Source organism: Molossus molossus, unplaced genomic scaffold (genome assembly GCF_014108415.1).
Source record: "Molossus molossus isolate mMolMol1 unplaced genomic scaffold, mMolMol1.p scaffold_m16_p_5, whole genome shotgun sequence".
NCBI lineage: Eukaryota > Metazoa > Chordata > Mammalia > Chiroptera > Molossidae > Molossus > Molossus molossus.
The window spans coordinates 111,633,231-111,653,435 of NW_023425388.1; the positions used below are offsets into that span (position 1 = coordinate 111,633,231).

The window sequence follows — 20,205 nt, forward strand, 5'->3', positions numbered from 1 at the left end:
ACACTGTATGTACTACATCCTGTGGGAATTTCACACTGTGTGCACTTTACATCCCATATGAACTTCACACAGTGCGCTCCCCATCCCACGGGAACTTCACACTGTGCGCTCTCCATCCATGTGAACTTCACACTCTGCGCACTACAACCCATGGGAAATTCACACTGCGCGCTCTACATCCCGTGGAAACTTCACACTGTGCGCTCTACATCCCATGGGAACTTCACACTGTGTGCTCAACATCCCATGGGAACTTCACACTGTGTGCTCTCCATCCCATGGGAACTTCACACTGTGCGCTCTCCATCCTGTGGGAACTTCACACTGTGCACTCTCCATCCCGTGGGAACTTCACAATGTGTGCTCAACATCCCATGGGAACTTCACACTGTGCGCTCTACATCCCATGGGAACTTCACACTGTGCGCTCCCCATCACATGCGAACTGCATACTGTGTGCACTTTACATCCCATATGAACTTCACACTGCGTGCACTACATCCCATGGGAACTTCACACTGTGCGCTCTACATCCCGTGGGAACTTCACACTGTGCGCTCTACATCCCTTGGGAACTGCACACTGTGTGCACTACATCCCGTGGGAACTTCACACTGTGTGCTCTCCATCCCGTGGGAACTTCACACTGTGCGCTCAACATCCCATGGGAACTTCACACTGTGCGCTCTCCATCCCATGGGAACTTCACACTGTGCGCTCTCCATCACATGGGAATTTCACACTGTGTGCTCTACATCCCATGGGAACTTCACACTGTGTGCACTACATCCCATGGGAACTTCACACTGTGTGCACTACACCCACGGGAACTTCACACTGTGTGCTCTCCATACCATGGGAACTTCACACTGTGCGCTCTCCATCCCGTGGGAACTTCACACTGTGTGCTCAACATCCCGTGGGAACTTCACACTGTGTGCTCCCCATCCCATGTGAACTTCACACTGTGCGCTCTCCATCCTTGTGAACTTCACACTCTGCGCACTACAACCCATGGGAAATTCACACTGCGCGCTCTACATCCCGTGGAAACTTCACACTGTGCGCTCTACATCCCATGGGAACTTCACACTGTGTGCTCAACATCCCATGGGAACTTCACACTGTGCGCTCTCCATCCCATGGGAACTTCACACTGTGTGCTCAACATCCCACCGGAACTGCACAATGTGCGCTCTCCATCCCATAGGAACATCACACAGTGCACTCCCCATTAAATATGAATTTCACACTGTGCGCTCTCCATTCATGTGAACTTCACACTCTGTGCTCTACATCCCGTGGGAACTTCACACTGTGTGCACTGCATCCCGTGGGAACTTCACACTGTGCGCTCTACATCCCGTGGGAACTTCACACTGTGCGATCTCCATCCCGTGGGAACTTCACACTGTGCGCTCTCCATCACATGGGAATTTCACACTGTGTGATCTACATCCCATGGGAACTTCACACTGTGTGCACTACATCCCATGGGAACTTCACACTGTGTGCACTACATCCCATGGGAACTTCACACTGTGTGCTCTCCATACCATGGGAACTTCACACTGTGCGCTCTCCATCCCGTGGGAACTTCACACTGTGCGCTCTCCATCCCGTGGGAACTTCACACTGTGTGCTCAACATCCCGTGGGAACTTCACACTGTGTGCTCCCCATCCCATGTGAACTTCACACTGTGCGCTCTCCATCCATGTGAACTTCACACTCTGCGCACTACAACCCATGGGAAATTCACACTGCGCGCTCTACATCCCGTGGAAACTTCACACTGTGCGCTCTACATCCCATGGGAACTTCACACTGTGTGCTCAACATCCCATGGGAACTTCACACTGTGCGCTCTCCATCCCATGGGAACTTCACACTGTGTGCTCAACATCCCACCGGAACTGCACAATGTGCGCTCTCCATCCCATAGGAACATCACACAGTGCACTCCCCATTAAATATGAATTTCACACTGTGCGCTCTCCATTCATGTGAACTTCACACTCTGTGCTCTACATCCCTGGGAACTTCACACTGTGGGCTCTCCATCCCAGGGAACTTCACACTGTGCGCTCTACATCCTGTGGAAACTTCACACTGTGCGCTCTACATCCCATGGGAACTTCACACTGTGTGCTCAACCTCCCATGGGAACTTCACACTGTGTGCTCTCCATCCCATGGGAACTTCACACTGTGCGCTCTACATCCCGTGGAAACTTCACACTGTGCGCTCTACATCCCATGGGAACTTCACACTGTGTGCTCTCCATCCCATGGGAACTTCACACTGTGCGCTCTACATCCCGTGGAAACTTCACACTGTGCGCTCTACATCCCATGGGAACTTCACACTGTGTGCTCAACATCCCATGGGAACTTCACACTGTGTGCTCTCCATCCCATGGGAACTTCACACTGTGCGCTCTCCATCCTGTGGGAACTTCACACTGTGCACTCTCCATCCCGTGGGAACTTCACAATGTGTGCTCAACATCCCATGGGAACTTCACACTGTGCGCTCTACATCCCATGGGAACTTCACACTGTGTGCTCTCCATCCCGTGGGAACTTCACACTGTGTGCACTACATCCCGTGGGAACTTCACACTGTGTGCACTACATCCCATGGGAACTTCACACTGTGCGCTCAACATCGCATGGGAACTTCACACTGTGCGCTCTACATCCCATGGGAACTTCACACTGTGTGCACTACATCCCATGGGAACTTCACACTGTGTGCTCTACATCCCATGGGAACTTCACACTGTGTGCTCTCCATCCCATGGGAACTTCACACTGTGTGCTCTCCATCCCATGGGAACTTCACACTGTGTGCTCTACATCCCATGGGAACTTCACACTGTGTGCTCTCCATCCCATGTTAACTTCACAATGTGCGCTCTACATCCCGTGGGAATGTCACACTGTATGTACTACATCCCGTGGGAACTTCACACTGTGCGCTCTACAATCCGCAGGAACTCCACACTGTGCGCTATACATTCTGTGGAAACCTCACACTGTGCGCTCTACATCCCATGGGAACTTCACACTGTGTGCTCTACATCCCGTGGGAATGTCACACTGTATGTACTATATCCCGTGGGAACTTCACACTGTGTGCACTTTACATCCAATATGAACTTCACACAGTGCGCTCCCCATCCCACGGGAACTGCACACTGTGCGCTCTCCATCCCATAGGAACATCACACTGTGCGCTCCCATTAAATATGAATTTCACACTGTGCGCTCTCCATCCATGTGAACTTCACACTCTGTGCTCTACATCCCATATGAACTTCACACTGTGCGCTCCCCATCCCATGGGAACTACACACTGTGTGCTCTACATCCCTTGGGAACTTCACACTGTGCGCTCTCCATCCTGTGGGAACTTCACACTGTGCACTCTCCATCCCGTGGGAACTTCACAATGTGTGCTCAACATCCCATGGGAACTTCACACTGTGCGCTCTACATCCCATGGGAACTTCACACTGTGCGCTCCCGATCCCATGGGAACTGCACACTGTGTGCACTTTACATCCCATATGAACTTCACACTGTGTGCACTACATCCCATGGGAACTTCACACTGTGTGCTCTACATCCCGTGGGAAATATCCACTGTGCGCTCTACATCCCGTGGGAACTTCACACTGTGTGCACTACATCCCGTGGGAACTTCACACTGTGCGCTCTACATCCCGTGGGAACTTCACACTGTGCGCTCTACATCCCGTGGGAACTTCACACTGTGCGCTCTACATCCCATGGGAACTTCACACTGTGCGCTCTACATCCCGTGGGAACTTCACACTGTGCGCTCTACATCCCGTGGGAACTTCACACTGTGTGCTCTACATCCCGTGGGAACTTCACACTGTGTGCTCTCCATCCCATGGGAACTTCACACTGTGTGCTCTACATCCCATGGGAACTTCACACTGTGTGCTCTACATGCCATGGGAACTTCACACTGTGTGCTCTCCATCCCATGGGAACTTCACACTGTGCGCTCTACATCCCGTGGGAATGTCACACTGTATGTACTACATCCCGTGTGAACTTCACACTGTGCGCTCTACATCCCATAGGAACTTCACACTTGCGCTCTACATCCCGTGGAAACCACACACTGTGCGCTCTACCTCCCATGGGAACTTCACACTGTGCGCTCTACATCCTGTGGGAACTTCACACTGTGTGCTCAACATCCCATGGGAACTTCACAAGTGCGCTCTACATCCCATGGGAACTTCACACTGTGCGCTCCCCATCCCATGGGAACTGCACACTGTGTGCACTTTACATCCCATATGAACTTCACACTGTCTGCACTACATCCCATGGGAACTTCACACTGTGTGCTCTACATCCCGTGGGAAATATCCACTGTGCGCTCTACATCCCGTGGGAACTTCACACTGTGTGCACTACATCCCGTGGGAACTTCACACTGTGCGCTCTACATCCCGTGGGAACTTCACACTGTGTGCTCTCCATACCATGGGAACTTCACACTGTGCGCTCTCCATCCCGTGGCAACTTCACACTGTGCGCTCTCCATCCCGTGGGAACTTCACACTGTGTGCTCAACATCCCGTGGGAACTTCACACTGTGTGCTCCCCATCCCATGTGAACTTCACACTGTGCGCTCTCCATCCTTGTGAACTTCACACTCTGCGCACTACAACCCATGGGAAATTCACACTGCGCGCTCTACATCCCATGAAAACTTCACACTGTGCGCTCTACATCCCATTGGAACTTCACACTGTGTGCTCAACATCCCATGGGAACTTCACAGTGTGCGCTCTCCATCCCATTGGAACTTCACACTGTGTGCTCAACATCCCACGGGAACTGCACATTGTGCGCTCTCCATCCCATAGGAACATCACACGGTGCGCTCCCCATTAAATATGAATTTCACACTGTGCGCTCTCCATCCATGTGAACTTCACACTCTGGCCTCTACATCCCAGGGAACTTCACACTGTGTGCTCTCCATCCCATGGGAACTTCACACTGTGCGCTCTACATCCCATGGGAACTTCACACTGTGTGCTCAACCTCCCATGGGAACTTCACACTGTGTGCTCTCCATCCCATGGGAACTTCACACTGCGCGCTTTACATCACGTGGAAACTTCACACTGTGCGCTCTACATCCCATGGGAACTTCACACTGTGTGCTCAACATCCCATGGGAACTTCACACTGTGCGCTCTACATCCCGTGGAAACTTCACATTGTGCGCTCTACATCCCATGGGAACTTCACACTGTGTGCTCAACCTCCCATGGGAACTTCACACTGTGTGCTCTCCATCCCATGGGAACTTCACACTGTGCGCTCTCTATCCTGTGGGAACTTCACACTGTGCACTCTCCATCCCGTGGGAACTTCACAATGTGTGCTCAACATCCCATGGGAACTTCACACTGTGGGATCTACATCCCGTGGGAACTGCACAATGTGTGCACTTTACATCCCATATGAACTTCACACTGTGCGCTCCCCATTAAATATGAATTTCACACTGTGCGCTCTCCATCCATGTGAACTTCACACACTGTGCTCTACATCCCATGGGAACTTCACACTGTGGGATCTACATCCCATGGGAACTGCACACTGTGTGCACTTTACATCCCATATGAACTTCACACTGTGCGCTCCCCATCCCATGTGAACTTCACACTGTGCGCTCTCCATCCATGTGAACTTCACACTCTGTGCACTACAACCCATGGGAAATTAACACTGTGCGCTCTACATCCCGTGGGAATGTCACTACGTATGTACTACATCCTGTGGGAACTTCACACTGTGCGCTCTACATCCCGTGGGAACTTCACACTGTGCGCTCTACATCCCGTGGGAATGTCACTCTGTATGTACTACATCCCGTGGGAACTTCACACTGTGCGCTCTACATCCCGTAGGAACTTCACACTGTGCGCTCTACATTCCGTGGAAACCTCACACTGTGCGCTCTACATCCCGTGGGAATGTCACACTGTATGTACTACATCCTGTGGGAATTTCACACTGTGTGCACTTTACATCCCATATGAACTTCACACAGTGCGCTCCCCATCCCACGGGAACTTCACACTGTGCGCTCTCCATCCATGTGAACTTCACACTCTGTGCACTACAACCCATGGGAAATTCACACTGCGCGCTCTACATCCCGTGGAAACTTCACACTGTGCGCTCTACATCCCATGGGAACTTCACACTGTGTGCTCAACATCCCATGGGAACTTCACACTGTGTGCTCTCCATCCCATGGGAACTTCACACTGTGCGCTCTCCATCCTGTGGGAACTTCACACTGTGCACTCTCCATCCCGTGGGAACTTCACAATGTGTGCTCAACATCCCATGGGAACTTCACACTGTGCGCTCTACATCCCATGGGAACTTCACACTGTGCGCTCCCCATCACATGCGAACTGCACACTGTGTGCACTTTACATCCCATATGAACTTCACACTGTGTGCACTACATCCCATGGGAACTTCACACTGTGCGCTCTACATCCCGTGGGAACTTCACACTGTGCGCTCTACATCCCGTGGGAACTTCACACTGTGTGCACTACATCCCGTGGGAACTTCACACTGTGTGCTCTCCATCCCGTGGGAACTTCACACTGTGCGCTCAACATCCCATGGGAACTTCACACTGTGCGCTCTCCATCCCATGGGAACTTCACACTGTGCGCTCTCCATCACATGGGAATTTCACACTGTGTGCTCTACATCCCATGGGAACTTCACACTGTGTGCACTACATCCCATGGGAACTTCACACTGTGTGCACTACACCCACGGGAACTTCACACTGTGTGCTCTCCATACCATGGGAACTTCACACTGTGCGCTCTCCATCCCGTGGGAACTTCACACTGTGTGCTCAACATCCCGTGGGAACTTCACACTGTGTGCTCCCCATCCCATGTGAACTTCACACTGTGCGCTCTCCATCCTTGTGAACTTCACACTCTGCGCACTACAACCCATGGGAAATTCACACTGCGCGCTCTACATCCCGTGAAAACTTCACACTGTGCGCTCTACATCCCATTGGAACTTCACACTGTGCGCTCTCCATCCCATAGGAACTTCACACTGTGCGCTCTCCATCACATGGGAATTTCACACTGTGTGCTCTACATCCCATGGGAACTTCACACTGTGTGCACTACATCCCATGGGAACTTCACACTGTGTGCTCAACATCCCGTGGGAACTTCACACTGTGTGCTCCCCATCCCATGTGAACTTCACACTGTGCGCTCTCCATCCTTGTGAACTTCACACTCTGCGCACTACAACCCATGGGAAATTCACACTGCGCGCTCTACATCCCGTGAAAACTTCACACTGTGCGCTCTACATCCCATTGGAACTTCACACTGTGTGCTCAACATCCCAATGGGAACTTCACAGTGTGCGCTCTCCATCCCGTGGGAACTTCACACTGTGCGCTCTCCATCCCGTGGGAACTTCACACTGTGTGCTCTACATCCCATGGGAACTTCACACTGTGTGCTCTACAGCCATGGGAACTTCACACTGTGTGCTCTCCATCCCATGGGAACTTCACACTGTGCGCTCTACATCCCATGGGAATGTCACACTGTATGTACTACATCCCGTGTGAACTTCACACTGTGCGCTCTACATCCCATAGGAACTTCACACTGTGCGCTCTACATCCCGTGGAAACCACACACTGTGCGCTCTACATCCCATGGGAACTTCACACTGTGCGCTCTACATCCCGTGGGAATGTCACACTGTATGTACTATATCCCGTGGGAACTTCACACTGTGTGCACTTTACATCCCGTATAAACTTCACACAGTGCGCTCCCCATCCCACGGGAACTGCACACTGTGGGCTCTCAATCCCATAGGAACATCACACTGTGCGCTCCCCATTAAATATGAATTTCACACTGTGCGCTCTCCATCCATGTGAACTTCACACACTGTGCTCTTCATCCCATGGGAACTTCACACTGTGGGATCTACATTCCGTGGAAACCTCACACTGTGTGCTCTACATCCCATGGGAACTTCACACTGTGCGCTCTACATCCCGTGGGAATGTCACACTGTATGTACTACATCCCGTGGGAACTTCACACTGTGCGCTCTACATCCCGTAGGAACTTCACACTGTGCACTCTACATTCCGTGGAAACCTCACACTGTGCGCTCTACATCCCATGGGAACTTCACACTGTGCGCTCGACATCCCGTGGGAATGTCACACTGTATGTACTACATCCTGTGGGAATTTCACACTGTGTGCACTTTACATCCCATATGAACTTCACACAGTGCGCTCCCCATCCCACGGGAACTTCACACTGTGCGCTCTCCATCCATGTGAACTTCACACTCTGCGCACTACAACCCATGGGAAATTCACACTGCGCGCTCTACATCCCGTGGAAACTTCACACTGTGCGCTCTACATCCCATGGGAACTTCACACTGTGTGCTCTCCATCCCATGGGAACTTCACACTGTGCGCTCTCCATCCTTTCGGAACTTCACACTGTGCGCTCTCCATGCTGTGGGAACTTCACACTGTGCACTCTCCTACCCGTGGGAACTTCACACTGTTCGCTCTACATCCCGTGGGAACTTCACACAGTGTGCACTGCATCCCATGGGAACTTCACACTGTGTGCACTACATCCCATGGGAACTTCACACTGTGCGCTCTACATCCCGTGGGAATGTCACACTGTATGTACTACATCCCGTGGGAACTTCACACTGTGCGCTCTACATCCCATAGGAACTTCACACTGTGCACTCTACATCCCATAGGAACTTCACACTCTGTGCTCTACATCCCATGGGAACTTCACACTGTGGGATCTACATCCCGTGGGAACTGCACACTGTGTGCACTTTACATCCCATATGAACTTCACACTGTGCGCTCCCCATCCCATGTGAACTTCACACTGTGCGCTCTCCATCCATGTGAACTTCACACTCTGCGCACTACAACCCATGGGAAATTCACACTGCGTGCTGTATATCCCGTGGAAACTTTACACTGTGCGCTCTACATCCCATGGGAACTTCACACTGTGTGCTCAACATCCCATGGGAACTTCACACTGTGCGCTCTCCATCTTGTGGGAACTTCACACTGTGCACTCTCCATCCCGTGGGAACTTCACACTGTGTGCTCAACATCCCATGGGAACTTCACACTCTGCGCTCCCCATCCCATGGGAACTGCACACTGTGTGCACTTTACATCCCATATGAACTTCACACTGTGTGCACTACATCCCATGGGAACTTCACACTGTGTGCTCAACATCCCATGGGAACTTCACACTGTGTGCTCTCCATCCCATGGGAACTTCACACTGTGCGCTCTACATCCCGTGGAAACTTCACACTGTGCGCTCTACATCCCATGGGAACTTCACACTGTGTGCACAACATCCCATGGGTACTTCACACTGTGTGCTCTCCATCCCATGGGAACTTCACACTGTGCACTCTCCATCACATGGGAACTTCACACTGTGCGCTCTACATCCCATGGGAACTTCACACTGTGTGCACTACATCCCATGGGAACTTCACACTGTGTGCTCTACATCCCATGGGAACTTCAAACTGTGCGCTCCCAATCCATGGGAACTGCACACTGTGTGCACTTTACATCCCATATGAACTTCACACTGTGTGCTCTACATCCCGTGGGAACTTCACACTGTGTGCACTACATCCCATGGGAACTTCACACTGTGCGCTCTACATCCCATGGGAACTTCACACTGTGCGCTCCCAATCCATGGGAACTGCACACTGTGTGCACTTTACATCCCATATGAACTTCACACTGTGTGCTCTACATCCCATGGGAACTTCACACTGTGCGCTCTACATCCCATGGGAACTTCACACTGTGCGCTCCCAATCCATGGGAACTGCACACTGTGTGCACTTTACATCCCATATGAACTTCACACTGTGTGCTCTACATCCCATGGGAACTTCACACTGTGCACTCTACATCCCATGGGAACTTCACACTGTGCGCTCCCCATCCCATGGGAACTGCACACTGTGTTCACTTTACATCCCATATGAACTGCACACTGTGTGCACTACATCCCCTGGGAACTTCACACTCTGCGCACTACATCCCATGGAACTTCACACTGTGTGCTCTCCATCCCATGGGAACTTCACACTGTGCGCTCTACATCCCGTGGGAACTTCACACTGTGCGCTCTCCAAATCTTGGGATCTTCACACTGTGCGCTCTCCATCCCACGGGGACTTCACACTGTGCGCACTACATCCCGTGGGAACTGCACACTGTGCGCACTACATCCCGTTGGAACTGCACACTGTGCGCACTACATCCAGTGGGAACTGCACACTGTGCGCTCTACATCCCGTGGGAACTGCACACTGTGCGCACCCTATATGTTATGTTTACTTCACACTGTGCACTCTCCATTCCATGTGAACTTCACCCTGTGTGCATTCTATATCTTATATGAACTTCACACTGTGCACACTCTGTATCCCAGGTTAACTTCATATATGTGTGCACTCTGTATCCCATGTGAATTTCACACGTGTACTTTATATATCATGGATTTCACAACTGTATCATTATTTTCACTCTCTTTTGACTAGAATGAAGCTTCATAAGCTTATATATAGTACCCACAGTAATAATTCCAAGCAATGAAATATAATTTCAAAGGACTGTGTTCCACACTATTTTAACAGTAAAGGCTATGCATAATTTGGTAATTATAACAGGCAATTTATAAATACTTTTAAGGGAACACTAATAAAAAATGTATGCACCATTAAAAAACAAGACTTAAAATAGAGACTAATCCTCATGTGAACATCTTTTACATACTACAACTTTTATAATTCATTCCTTCTACAATGAACAAATATTTACGGATGACCTGTAGTCTGACTCCTTTCTATAATCAGAGGATACAGCTATCAACAAGCAACCTGCACTCATGGGACTAACAGGCAACTTTAGGGAGACATAAAATTAATTAAAAACAAAAAGATTTCACATTGAACTGATGGGGAAATGCATGGGGAGAGAGAAAAGTATCAACTAGTTACTTTGAAGTAGGTAAATTTCACGTTGAGGACTAAAAGGTGTGAAAGGAAAGGCTTTGTGTGACGAACTGGTAAGAAGTGTTCTAGGAGGAAGGAAAACTAATGTAAAAATCTAATTTAGGGATGAATTGGCATGTTTGAGAGAGAGAGAGAGAGAGAGAGAGAGAGAGAGAGAGAGAGAACCATCCTAAGGAAGAGAAAGACTAGTAATGGCTGTTAGTAAAGAAGAGAGTGGTTCATCTAGTGAGTCCCTTAAGGAGTTTGGATTTTACGCCAAGTGTGACTCACAAGGATTACAGGGTTTGGGGAAGAGTGAGTTACTTCCCTGATCTGATTTATATCTGAAGAAGTCTTAGGAGTGCCGAGCACTGGGATTTAAAATGAGAAGTGCAGGTAAAAGTCCCTGCCCCCATTGGCGAATGGGAGAGAGAACGTTCTACGCACCCTACTGTAAGGAGATACAACAGCACTGTGGTTAACCAATTGGTTGGAATTGGAGGCAAGTCATTTGAACGAATAACCAGTGTTATGACTATGTTTGCCATACGAAGGTGTTTGGATGAGGAGAGAGACAGGGAAGGAGCTGGAGCAGCTTCCTTGAGGACCCAGAGATAAAAGGAGGTGAGCAGGCCTGTGGCGTAGAAACATCATTTCTGAGAGAAGCTCTGGCATAGTAACAATTTAGGGCTCTTCAAATCAGAGGAAAAGGCCCGTCTAGCCGAACGGTAGAGCATGGCTTAAGAGGACCTCGAAGGGAGGGCAGGGAAGCACCTAGGACCTAGCTTCTAGCTTAAAGTAACAGGATGCCAACAGAAACTGAATACTGTCTGTACTATGAATAGATTTGTATTTTTAAAGAGCCACTGAGCAGGTGCAGATGTGTTAATTGGTAACATTAGTGGCATTAATTCAACCATCTCAAGATTCTTGGAGAGATGAGATAGTTCATTATTTCCAAAATCAATGGATTAACATATACAATTATCTGAAATTTGGATATTTTCATGCATATAAAGACCAATTGATTGCACATATTATTAATCTAGTCAGCAAATATTTTTCATTTATTACTTGTAAAGCATGGTACTAGGTGTTTTACCTAGACTTTCATTTTATCGCTAAATAGCCTGAATTGGAAATATTATCCCCATTTTATTTATTTATTTTTAAAAATAGGAAAAGCCTTCTCTGTAATTTTTTTTTCTTTATTGATTTTAGAAAGGGGAAGGGAGAGGGTGAAGAGAGACAGAAACATCGATGAATGAGAACATCGACTGGCCGCCTCCTGCATGCCCCCCACTGGGGATTATCCCACAACCTGGGCATGTGCCCTGACCGGGAATCAAACCGGCGACCTCTTGATGGAATCGTCGATGCTCAACCACTGAGCCACACCGGCCGGGCTTATCCCCATTTTATAGATAAGAACCGAAGCCTGGAGGGACAGCAACTGGTTTAACACCACCACCAACCACTAAGCACAGAAGCCAGAACCAGAAGCCTGATCAACCTTCTCTATGCCTGATTTCCCACTTGCACAACAGGGATAATTAATAGTATTTACCTCATAAGAGTATCTGAGAATTAAATGAATTAATCCATATCACGCAGAGTAAGCTGTCAATATTAAGCTATTATTATTGTTAGCGTCATTGTTATATTAAGACCTACACTATATGTGGCTTTGAACTTGCGAAATAAAATCGAGCTATAATTTTCTTACAACTCTCGAATCTTATGATAACCAAATTTAATTATATATCATCTACTTTTAATTAGCAATGGCTGTATTAAATCATTTTCCAAGTATCTGGGATGAGTATAAACGACCTGCTAATAATTCTCTAAACACCAACCATGTAAGAATGTAGAGTACACTTCCTCAAGGTGGCAGCATAGGTAAACTTGATACTTGCCCTCTCCCACAACCACATCAAAATTACAACTAAACCGCAGAACAAACATCATTAAGAATTGCATGAAATCAAGCTGAACAGAAGTCCTACGATTGTGAAATTAAAGAAGCCACATCAAGACAGGTAGGAGGGGCAGATGTATGGAAAGGCTGGACCCCCACCCACATGTGGTGGATAAAAATCTGGAGGGGTATCTCGGCTGTAAAGATCCTCTGTGAGGAGTGAGGGGTGCAGGCCCTCACTGGGCCCACACCCAGGTTTCCAGGGCCAGGAAGAGAAATTCCCACAACTCCTGGCTGTCAAAACCAGCGGAAACTGAGGCTGAGTGAGAACGAGGGCTGCTAGAGTCCCAAGCAGTTCCTCAGGCCCAGACACAGACTTATTCAGACTTACTCCCACTGAGCTCCAGCACAGGGGCAGCAGCTGGAAAGGCACCAAAGACAGATAGGGAGGAACTGAATTGTTTGGCATCAAGGTGACAGCTACAGGGGCAGCCTTCTCCCAGACCAAAGGCTGGCAGAGTCCATTATTCCTTTGATGAGCCCTCCCCCCACAGACACCAGAGGGGCACCATATCTGAGACTCCATTAACCTGGCTCATATTATTTGCCCCACCCTGGTGATTCCCAGAGGCCCTTCCCCACCCCACTTTCAGGCCCACCCACACTTAAAATCTCTCAAACAAGCAGCACCTGGCCTCAGTGAGCCCTGTACCTCTTTCTAAGTGACACCAGGTCTGGCACTAGAAGCAGCCAGCCTTGGTTCACAGATTGGCTTTGCCTGGGCACCTCCAAGCACAGCACAAGAAGCAACCATCTGCAGATCACTTTGTGGCTTACACCTGGTGGCATAAACAGTGGCTAACCCTGGCCTGCTCCTCTCGGGATGATCAAGAGACAGAGCACCCAGGGGATGTTTCAGACCATGTCAAAGCATTACCACCCAACCACCTCCACCAGTGACACAATCAATGAGTGGGCTTAGTGGGTACCAGAGCCCTGCTGAAGTAAGTCCTGCTCTGTGTGGTGGGCCCCTGCACAACTGATTCTCCGAGGTGGTCAGAGGTCAGTTGTCAGTGGCCATAACCAGTTCTTGCCATTGATTTCCCTGGGTAAATCCCCCCCATCGATGTGCCAACAACAATGAACACTCAACTACAAAAAGAGAGTGTACAGTCGGCACAGGGGGTACACCTTGAGTACCCAGCTTGGGTGATCAGGAGGCTGTGGCACTGGATCCTACAGGACACCTACTACATTTAGCCATGCTACCAAGCCTGGGAGACAGACATAGCAGCTCCACCTCATACATAGAAACAAACACAGGGAGGTAGCCAAAATGAGGAGACAAAGCAATATGTCCCAAAGAAAAAAGAAAAAAACAAAATTCCAGAAGAAGAAATAAACAAAATGGAGATAAACAAACTACTAGATGCAGAGTTCAAAACACTGGTTATAAGGATACTCAATGAATTTAGTTACAACCTTAATAATATATATATATAAAAAAAAATTAGTCAGAAAGATACACTAACTAAAATAAAGAGTAATTTACAGAGAATCAACAGTGGAGTAGATAAAGACAAGAATCAAATCTGATTTGGAATATAAGGAAGCAAAAAACATCTAATCAGAATAGCAAAAAAAAAGAGGATAGTGTAAGGAGTCTCTGGGACAACTTCAAGCATACCAACATTTGCATCATGGTGGTGCCAGAAGTCAAAGAGAGAGCGAGCAAGAAGTTGAAAACCTATTTTAAAAAATAATGACAGAAAGCTTACCTAATTTGGTGAAGAAAACAGAAATACAAGTCCAGGAAGTGCTGAGTACCAAACAAGATGAACCCAAAGAGCAAGACACATTATATTTATAATGCAGAAGGTTAAAGACAAAAAGAAAATCTTAAAAGCAGCAAAAGAAAAGCAGTTAGTTACCTACAAGGGAGCTCCCATAAGACTATCAGTTGATTTCTCAAAAGAAACTGTGCAGGCCAGAAGGGACTGGCAAGAAATATTCAAGGTGATGAAAAGCAAGGACCTACAACCGAGATTACTCTACCTGTAAAGCTATCATTTAGAATCAAAGGACAGATAAAGAGCTTTCCAGACAAGAAAAAACTAAAGAAGTTTATCACCAACAAACCAGTATTATATGAAATGTTAAAAGGTCTTCTTCAAGAAGAAGAGAAAGATCAAAACTATGAACAATAAAATGTCAATAAATACATATCGATCAATAATTGAATCTACAAACAAAAAGAACAACCAGGACAGAAACCGACTCATAGATACAGAGAGCATTTTGTTGGTTGTCAGATGGGAGGGGGTTTGGAGGGATGGGTGAAAAAGGTGAAGGGATTAAGAAGTACAAATTGGTTTTTACAGAAGAGTTATGGAAATGTAAAGTACAACATAGGGAATATAGTCAATAATATTCTAATGACTATTCCTGATGTTGGATGGGAGTGGGATTCATTGGAGTGATCATTAATTAAGTTACGTAATATCTGGTCACTGGGGTGTACACTGATTTGTGTCAACTATAACTGAAAATAAAAAACAATAGAAAAAAAAAGAATTTAGCACAGTGGTTCTCAGCCTTAGCTGCACATTAGACTAACCTGGGGAATTAAAAATGACTGGTCCCTGGGTCCCACTCCCAAAGCTTCTGCTTCAGTTTTTCTGGGTGATGCTCTTGCATGAGTGTTTTGAAGAGCTCTCGTGTAATGCTGAAGTGCAGGCACTCTTGAGACTATCACTTGGAGCCTTGGATTTTTTCTAGTTCACATGCTTTTAATTGCAAACATCTGATAACACCCAGGCGCCACTGGGAAGTGTCTGGCTCGACAATTAAAAAGAACTTTCAGTGCCCAAGAAGACTGTTCAGAGTAGAATACAAAATGCAATACACACCCTTCGGTTCAAACCTGATTCCATTTGGTCCCAAGTTCCCAGTGCGGTCTCTCAAGATGTGGGAAGCCTACCTATTCCATTGAAGGCATGATCCAGCATGTACACAAAAGTTTTCACGTTACCAAATGAAGATGAAAATTACGCCCAGATAGCAACATTTTTATTGCTCGCATCTTCTTTTTAAGTCACATCTTTTCTGTGACTCTCTCTGAACACAACTACCCTCAGCTCTACATGACTCAGAAACACTCCGGATTAACTATTCTAACTGACTTCATGATCTCAGTTTGCTGAAGAGATGAAGAATTAATACAGTCTTTTGCTTAATACATGTATTTGGGGGTTTAAGTTACATGCAGCTTTATATTTCCCTTGCTAAATGTAAACTCACTACTATTTTTACTAACTCTGTACCTTTACTCTCCTGTATAATAAAAATTTCTTTAACAATACTGATGATAACACACAGTCAACCAAAACAAATCAAGAACTAGGCTGCCAATTACATTATTGCTGCTTCAACAAAGTGCAACGCTCTAATGAACACACAGACAGATGGACAGACACACACCCACCCTTTGGGGAATATCAATGATCGAGTCATTTGGTTTTACTCTTTAAATGAAAGTTTTACCTTGGAATGCTGCTGGAGGATACTGAGGATTGTATGCAGCTGGGAAATTTGTTCCTGGGTGAGGAGCATCCATTTGTGCATCTGTAATTCAAGGAGAGGTAAACATTTATCTGCTTTAATAAAATACACATCAGAAAGAAAAATACAATGTCTGTGGATAGATAACTTCATTTACATGATTTTGTGCTGTATTGAAATAAAGTTAATTCTTCACTCAATGCAAACTGTGCCTGTTACCGGAATTATTTTGCCATAGACTCCTGTCTTAAACAAATTCCCTTAGAAAAATAAAGTTTTAATTGATTTTTAGAGAGGAAAAAAAAAGGGAGCGTGAGAGGAACACTGATGTGAGAACAAAACATCTATTGGCTGCCTCCAGCATGCTCCCACCAATTGGGAAATGAAACAGCAACCCTTTGGTGCTCAGGACGGTGCCCAATCAAATGAGCAACCAGGGCAAACAAATTCCCTTTGTACAAAATGAGACAGCTGAGCTCCCGGGGTTGAATTTCTAGTTTTCAACTATGCCTGATGTGTGTTCACTTCCATACTTGGATTTTGTCGGTATTAGAAAAAAGATGGTTTTAAAACCTCAGATAGAGTGTGAAGAGATAAATAAAATTCGGTGGATATGAGCATGGGAATGGAAGGATTATGGATGATTTTAAAGATATCCATCATTGCTATAGGACTTTTAAAACTATGTAAAATAACACATATATATCTGTATTTAAATATCCTTTCATGCTTACTCTGGAACTACCCTAATACAGTTGACCAAAGTAAATTCTAATATTTGACTGATGTTGATCTATGAAAATCATAACTGACTTAATTACAATAAACTAACATATCACATGTTGTTATCTGCTAATCAATGTGCCTTAAATAATTCTAATATGTGTACAAATGGTTCAACATCCTAATTCTTCATAATTGTGTTTCTCCAATTATTCATTTAGCAGCCATCCCAGCCAGGCAATAAATATTTGCTGAGTATCTCCCGTCTTACCTCTGAGTTGGGCTCTGGGGCTATCCTGGCTCTGCCTTCATGGAACCTATGGTTTATTGGATTCTCCCCTTGTATGATGTCCTCCTCTCTTTCTTATGACTTACTAATTGTAAATTAATTTTTTTTTTTGAATTATGGGACATGGCATCAATAGAGAAGAAACTGTAGGTCAGACTTTCAATCTGAAATCTTTCCTATATGCTTCTCTTTCATGAGCCTTTTAAGATCACTCAACACGTGGTTTCAGCAGGAAGGCTGGACTGGGGGCCACTCTCTCCTCCATTCAATCGGCTTCATAATAAGTTCAGCAGAATGGAGTCCATGGGGACTGCAGATTCAGGCCCCAGAGCTCTTCCATGAGGACTTGCCTCTGGACAGACACACCGGATTAGCACAGACTCCTGAAACACTGCAAAGCCATTCTCTCCTGACCATTCCCTTCTTTTCTCAGCGTCACGTGAGCGGCCGAGCTCCTAGTTCTCTGGGCTCCGCTCACAGCCCCCGTGCTCAGCCTCCTTGGAGAAAACAGGATCATCAGACTCAATGCGTCCTAAGGAAACACACCGCAAGTCTGACTCAAAGAGCTACCCTTAAATCATAGGCCACACTGTGCCATTGTTTGAACAAGACTAAAGGTGCGCATCTATCCATGGCCTGACAGAAGCAAAAAATTAGGACCTCATCATCTCTGGGGTTTTGGCTCCAGAGCAATGAGCCTGGCAACAGGAGTCGTGGAAATTCGTACAAAGAGAGATGTGTGAATGGGCAAGTGGCGGACTAGGGCAACGAGCATATGAATCCCGAATGAATTTGTGAAATTCAACTTAAAATAACTTATAAAATCATAAGAGTGTCCCGTGGTTGTAAAGGTATTTTATTTTTATTTATATATGTATATTTATATACTAATGTACACTTCACTTCTATTTATGCATACATATACGTACAACTTACATATACGAAACTGATGAGTTATAAGGTGACTATGACTGTGGTCAAAAGAATCTTTCTAAAGTGATTTGAAGGATCCTAAAATTTACAGCAAACAACACAACTTAATATTCTATAAACTTACATTTTAAAAGCTTTGAGTTTTGTAAACATGATTAATACAGCAAACGTTAAGAGAAAATCATGAAACTGCTGAAGAGGAGCCAAGGTTTCTGATCCTAATAAATGATACTATATATAGCAAGGTTGACATTGTGGTGAGAGATAAACATCTTTGTCTATCTAGACAAAAATAGAGAATACAAATCCTTTCAGAACACGGGATTTTGTTTTTTATATCTCTCCCCACATGAATTGCGTTAGGTTTTCAATCAGAAAATATCTTAGTGCATGCTTGGTCAATACTCAACTTATTTAGAATTTTCTTAAAAGAAAAAAAAGAATATAATGATTGGTATTTATTTTAAAATAATCATGTGCATATATTATGAAATATATATCAGGGATTTATTACAATAAACAGAACATATAAAATTTATATGTTAATATGATTTGAATAATCTTTATGAATATGAAATACACATAGAAAAGGAAAAACTGATCTGGATGAAATATAGCATAAGTTGCACAACATATTTTTGAGTAAGTAAAATTTTTTAGGTTTATCTAAGGCTTTTTTTTTTCTTAAGAAAAAATTTGTGGTAGTGAATATTTCTGTACACTATATATAAAAACACTGAACTAAACTTTGGATTCTGGAGAATAAACAATACACAGCAAATTATATTCTTTCAGAAACTGAATAAAACATATGATAAATAATATATTAACGAAAGATTTAACATCATAGGAGAAAAGTAAACACATAATTTACTTACTTTGTTTGTCCATGATTTAAAAAGTTCTGAAAAAGAAGACCTGATATTAATACATCGGTCACAATTTTATGGTCAAATAATACTGTTAAAGCCAGATACTCTGAAACTATACATGCACGTACGGTATTCCTCCATTCATCCAGTTTACCAGCATCTGGTCATTTGAACGCTTTGGTCCGGACCCAGGCCCCACGGCTATGTTTCTGAGTCGGACTCCAGAAGTCGTGGTCAGCCAGGGCTGGTCAGCCCAGCTAGCAGTCAGGGCTGGGCTCTGGGTGTGCTCAACACGACAGGAAGGAAGGTGAGATATACTGCAAATATCTCTGGAAATACCAGCTCCTGCAGATGAGCTGTGCCCAGCGTGACTGGTAAATATGAAAAGGCCTGGCCCTTTGCTCTATTCTTTAAGACGTGCTCTTAGCCAGAGCACCCACACTCAGGGGTAGTCATAGTTGTAGTAGCATGACAATCCAACTGAAAATTTATGTCTGGTTATTTCTACTGAAAAACAATAGATAATGATAAGAAATAAATAATAATAAACAATGGACTCAGTACTTCTGCCTTCCAGTGCCTTGATCGCATCTTATACGTTCCCACTCCTACCCAGTGGCTACATTCTGTCTCTGCACTTTAAATCCCAACCCCCAGTATGCCTGTAAATGACAGTTAACGCATGAGACAAAACTGTGTTACCTGAATGCTTTATCG

At 45.9% G+C, this 20,205-nt stretch overlaps 1 protein-coding gene across 6 annotated transcripts in view; it reads right to left on the minus strand.

Moving 5' to 3' along the window:
• The window catches only part of PLSCR1 (phospholipid scramblase 1), a 50,546-nt gene that overhangs the window by 23,487 nt on the left and 6,854 nt on the right, over window positions 1–20,205 (minus strand). For 4 of the 6 annotated variants that reach the window (XM_036243304.1, XM_036243307.1, XM_036243305.1 and 1 more), the window contains exons 2-3: window positions 19,495–19,520; window positions 16,654–16,734 (exon numbers count right to left, since the gene is read on the minus strand). In XM_036243304.1, coding sequence (XP_036099197.1) covers window positions 16,654–16,734; window positions 19,495–19,507 — 94 coding nt within the window. In that variant the 5' untranslated portion in view covers window positions 19,508–19,520. Of the gene's footprint in view, window positions 1–16,653; window positions 16,735–18,740; window positions 18,899–19,494; window positions 19,521–19,616; window positions 19,699–20,205 lie in introns of those variants that run through there. The other 2 variants (XM_036243306.1, XM_036243308.1) reach the window with 2 other exon arrangements.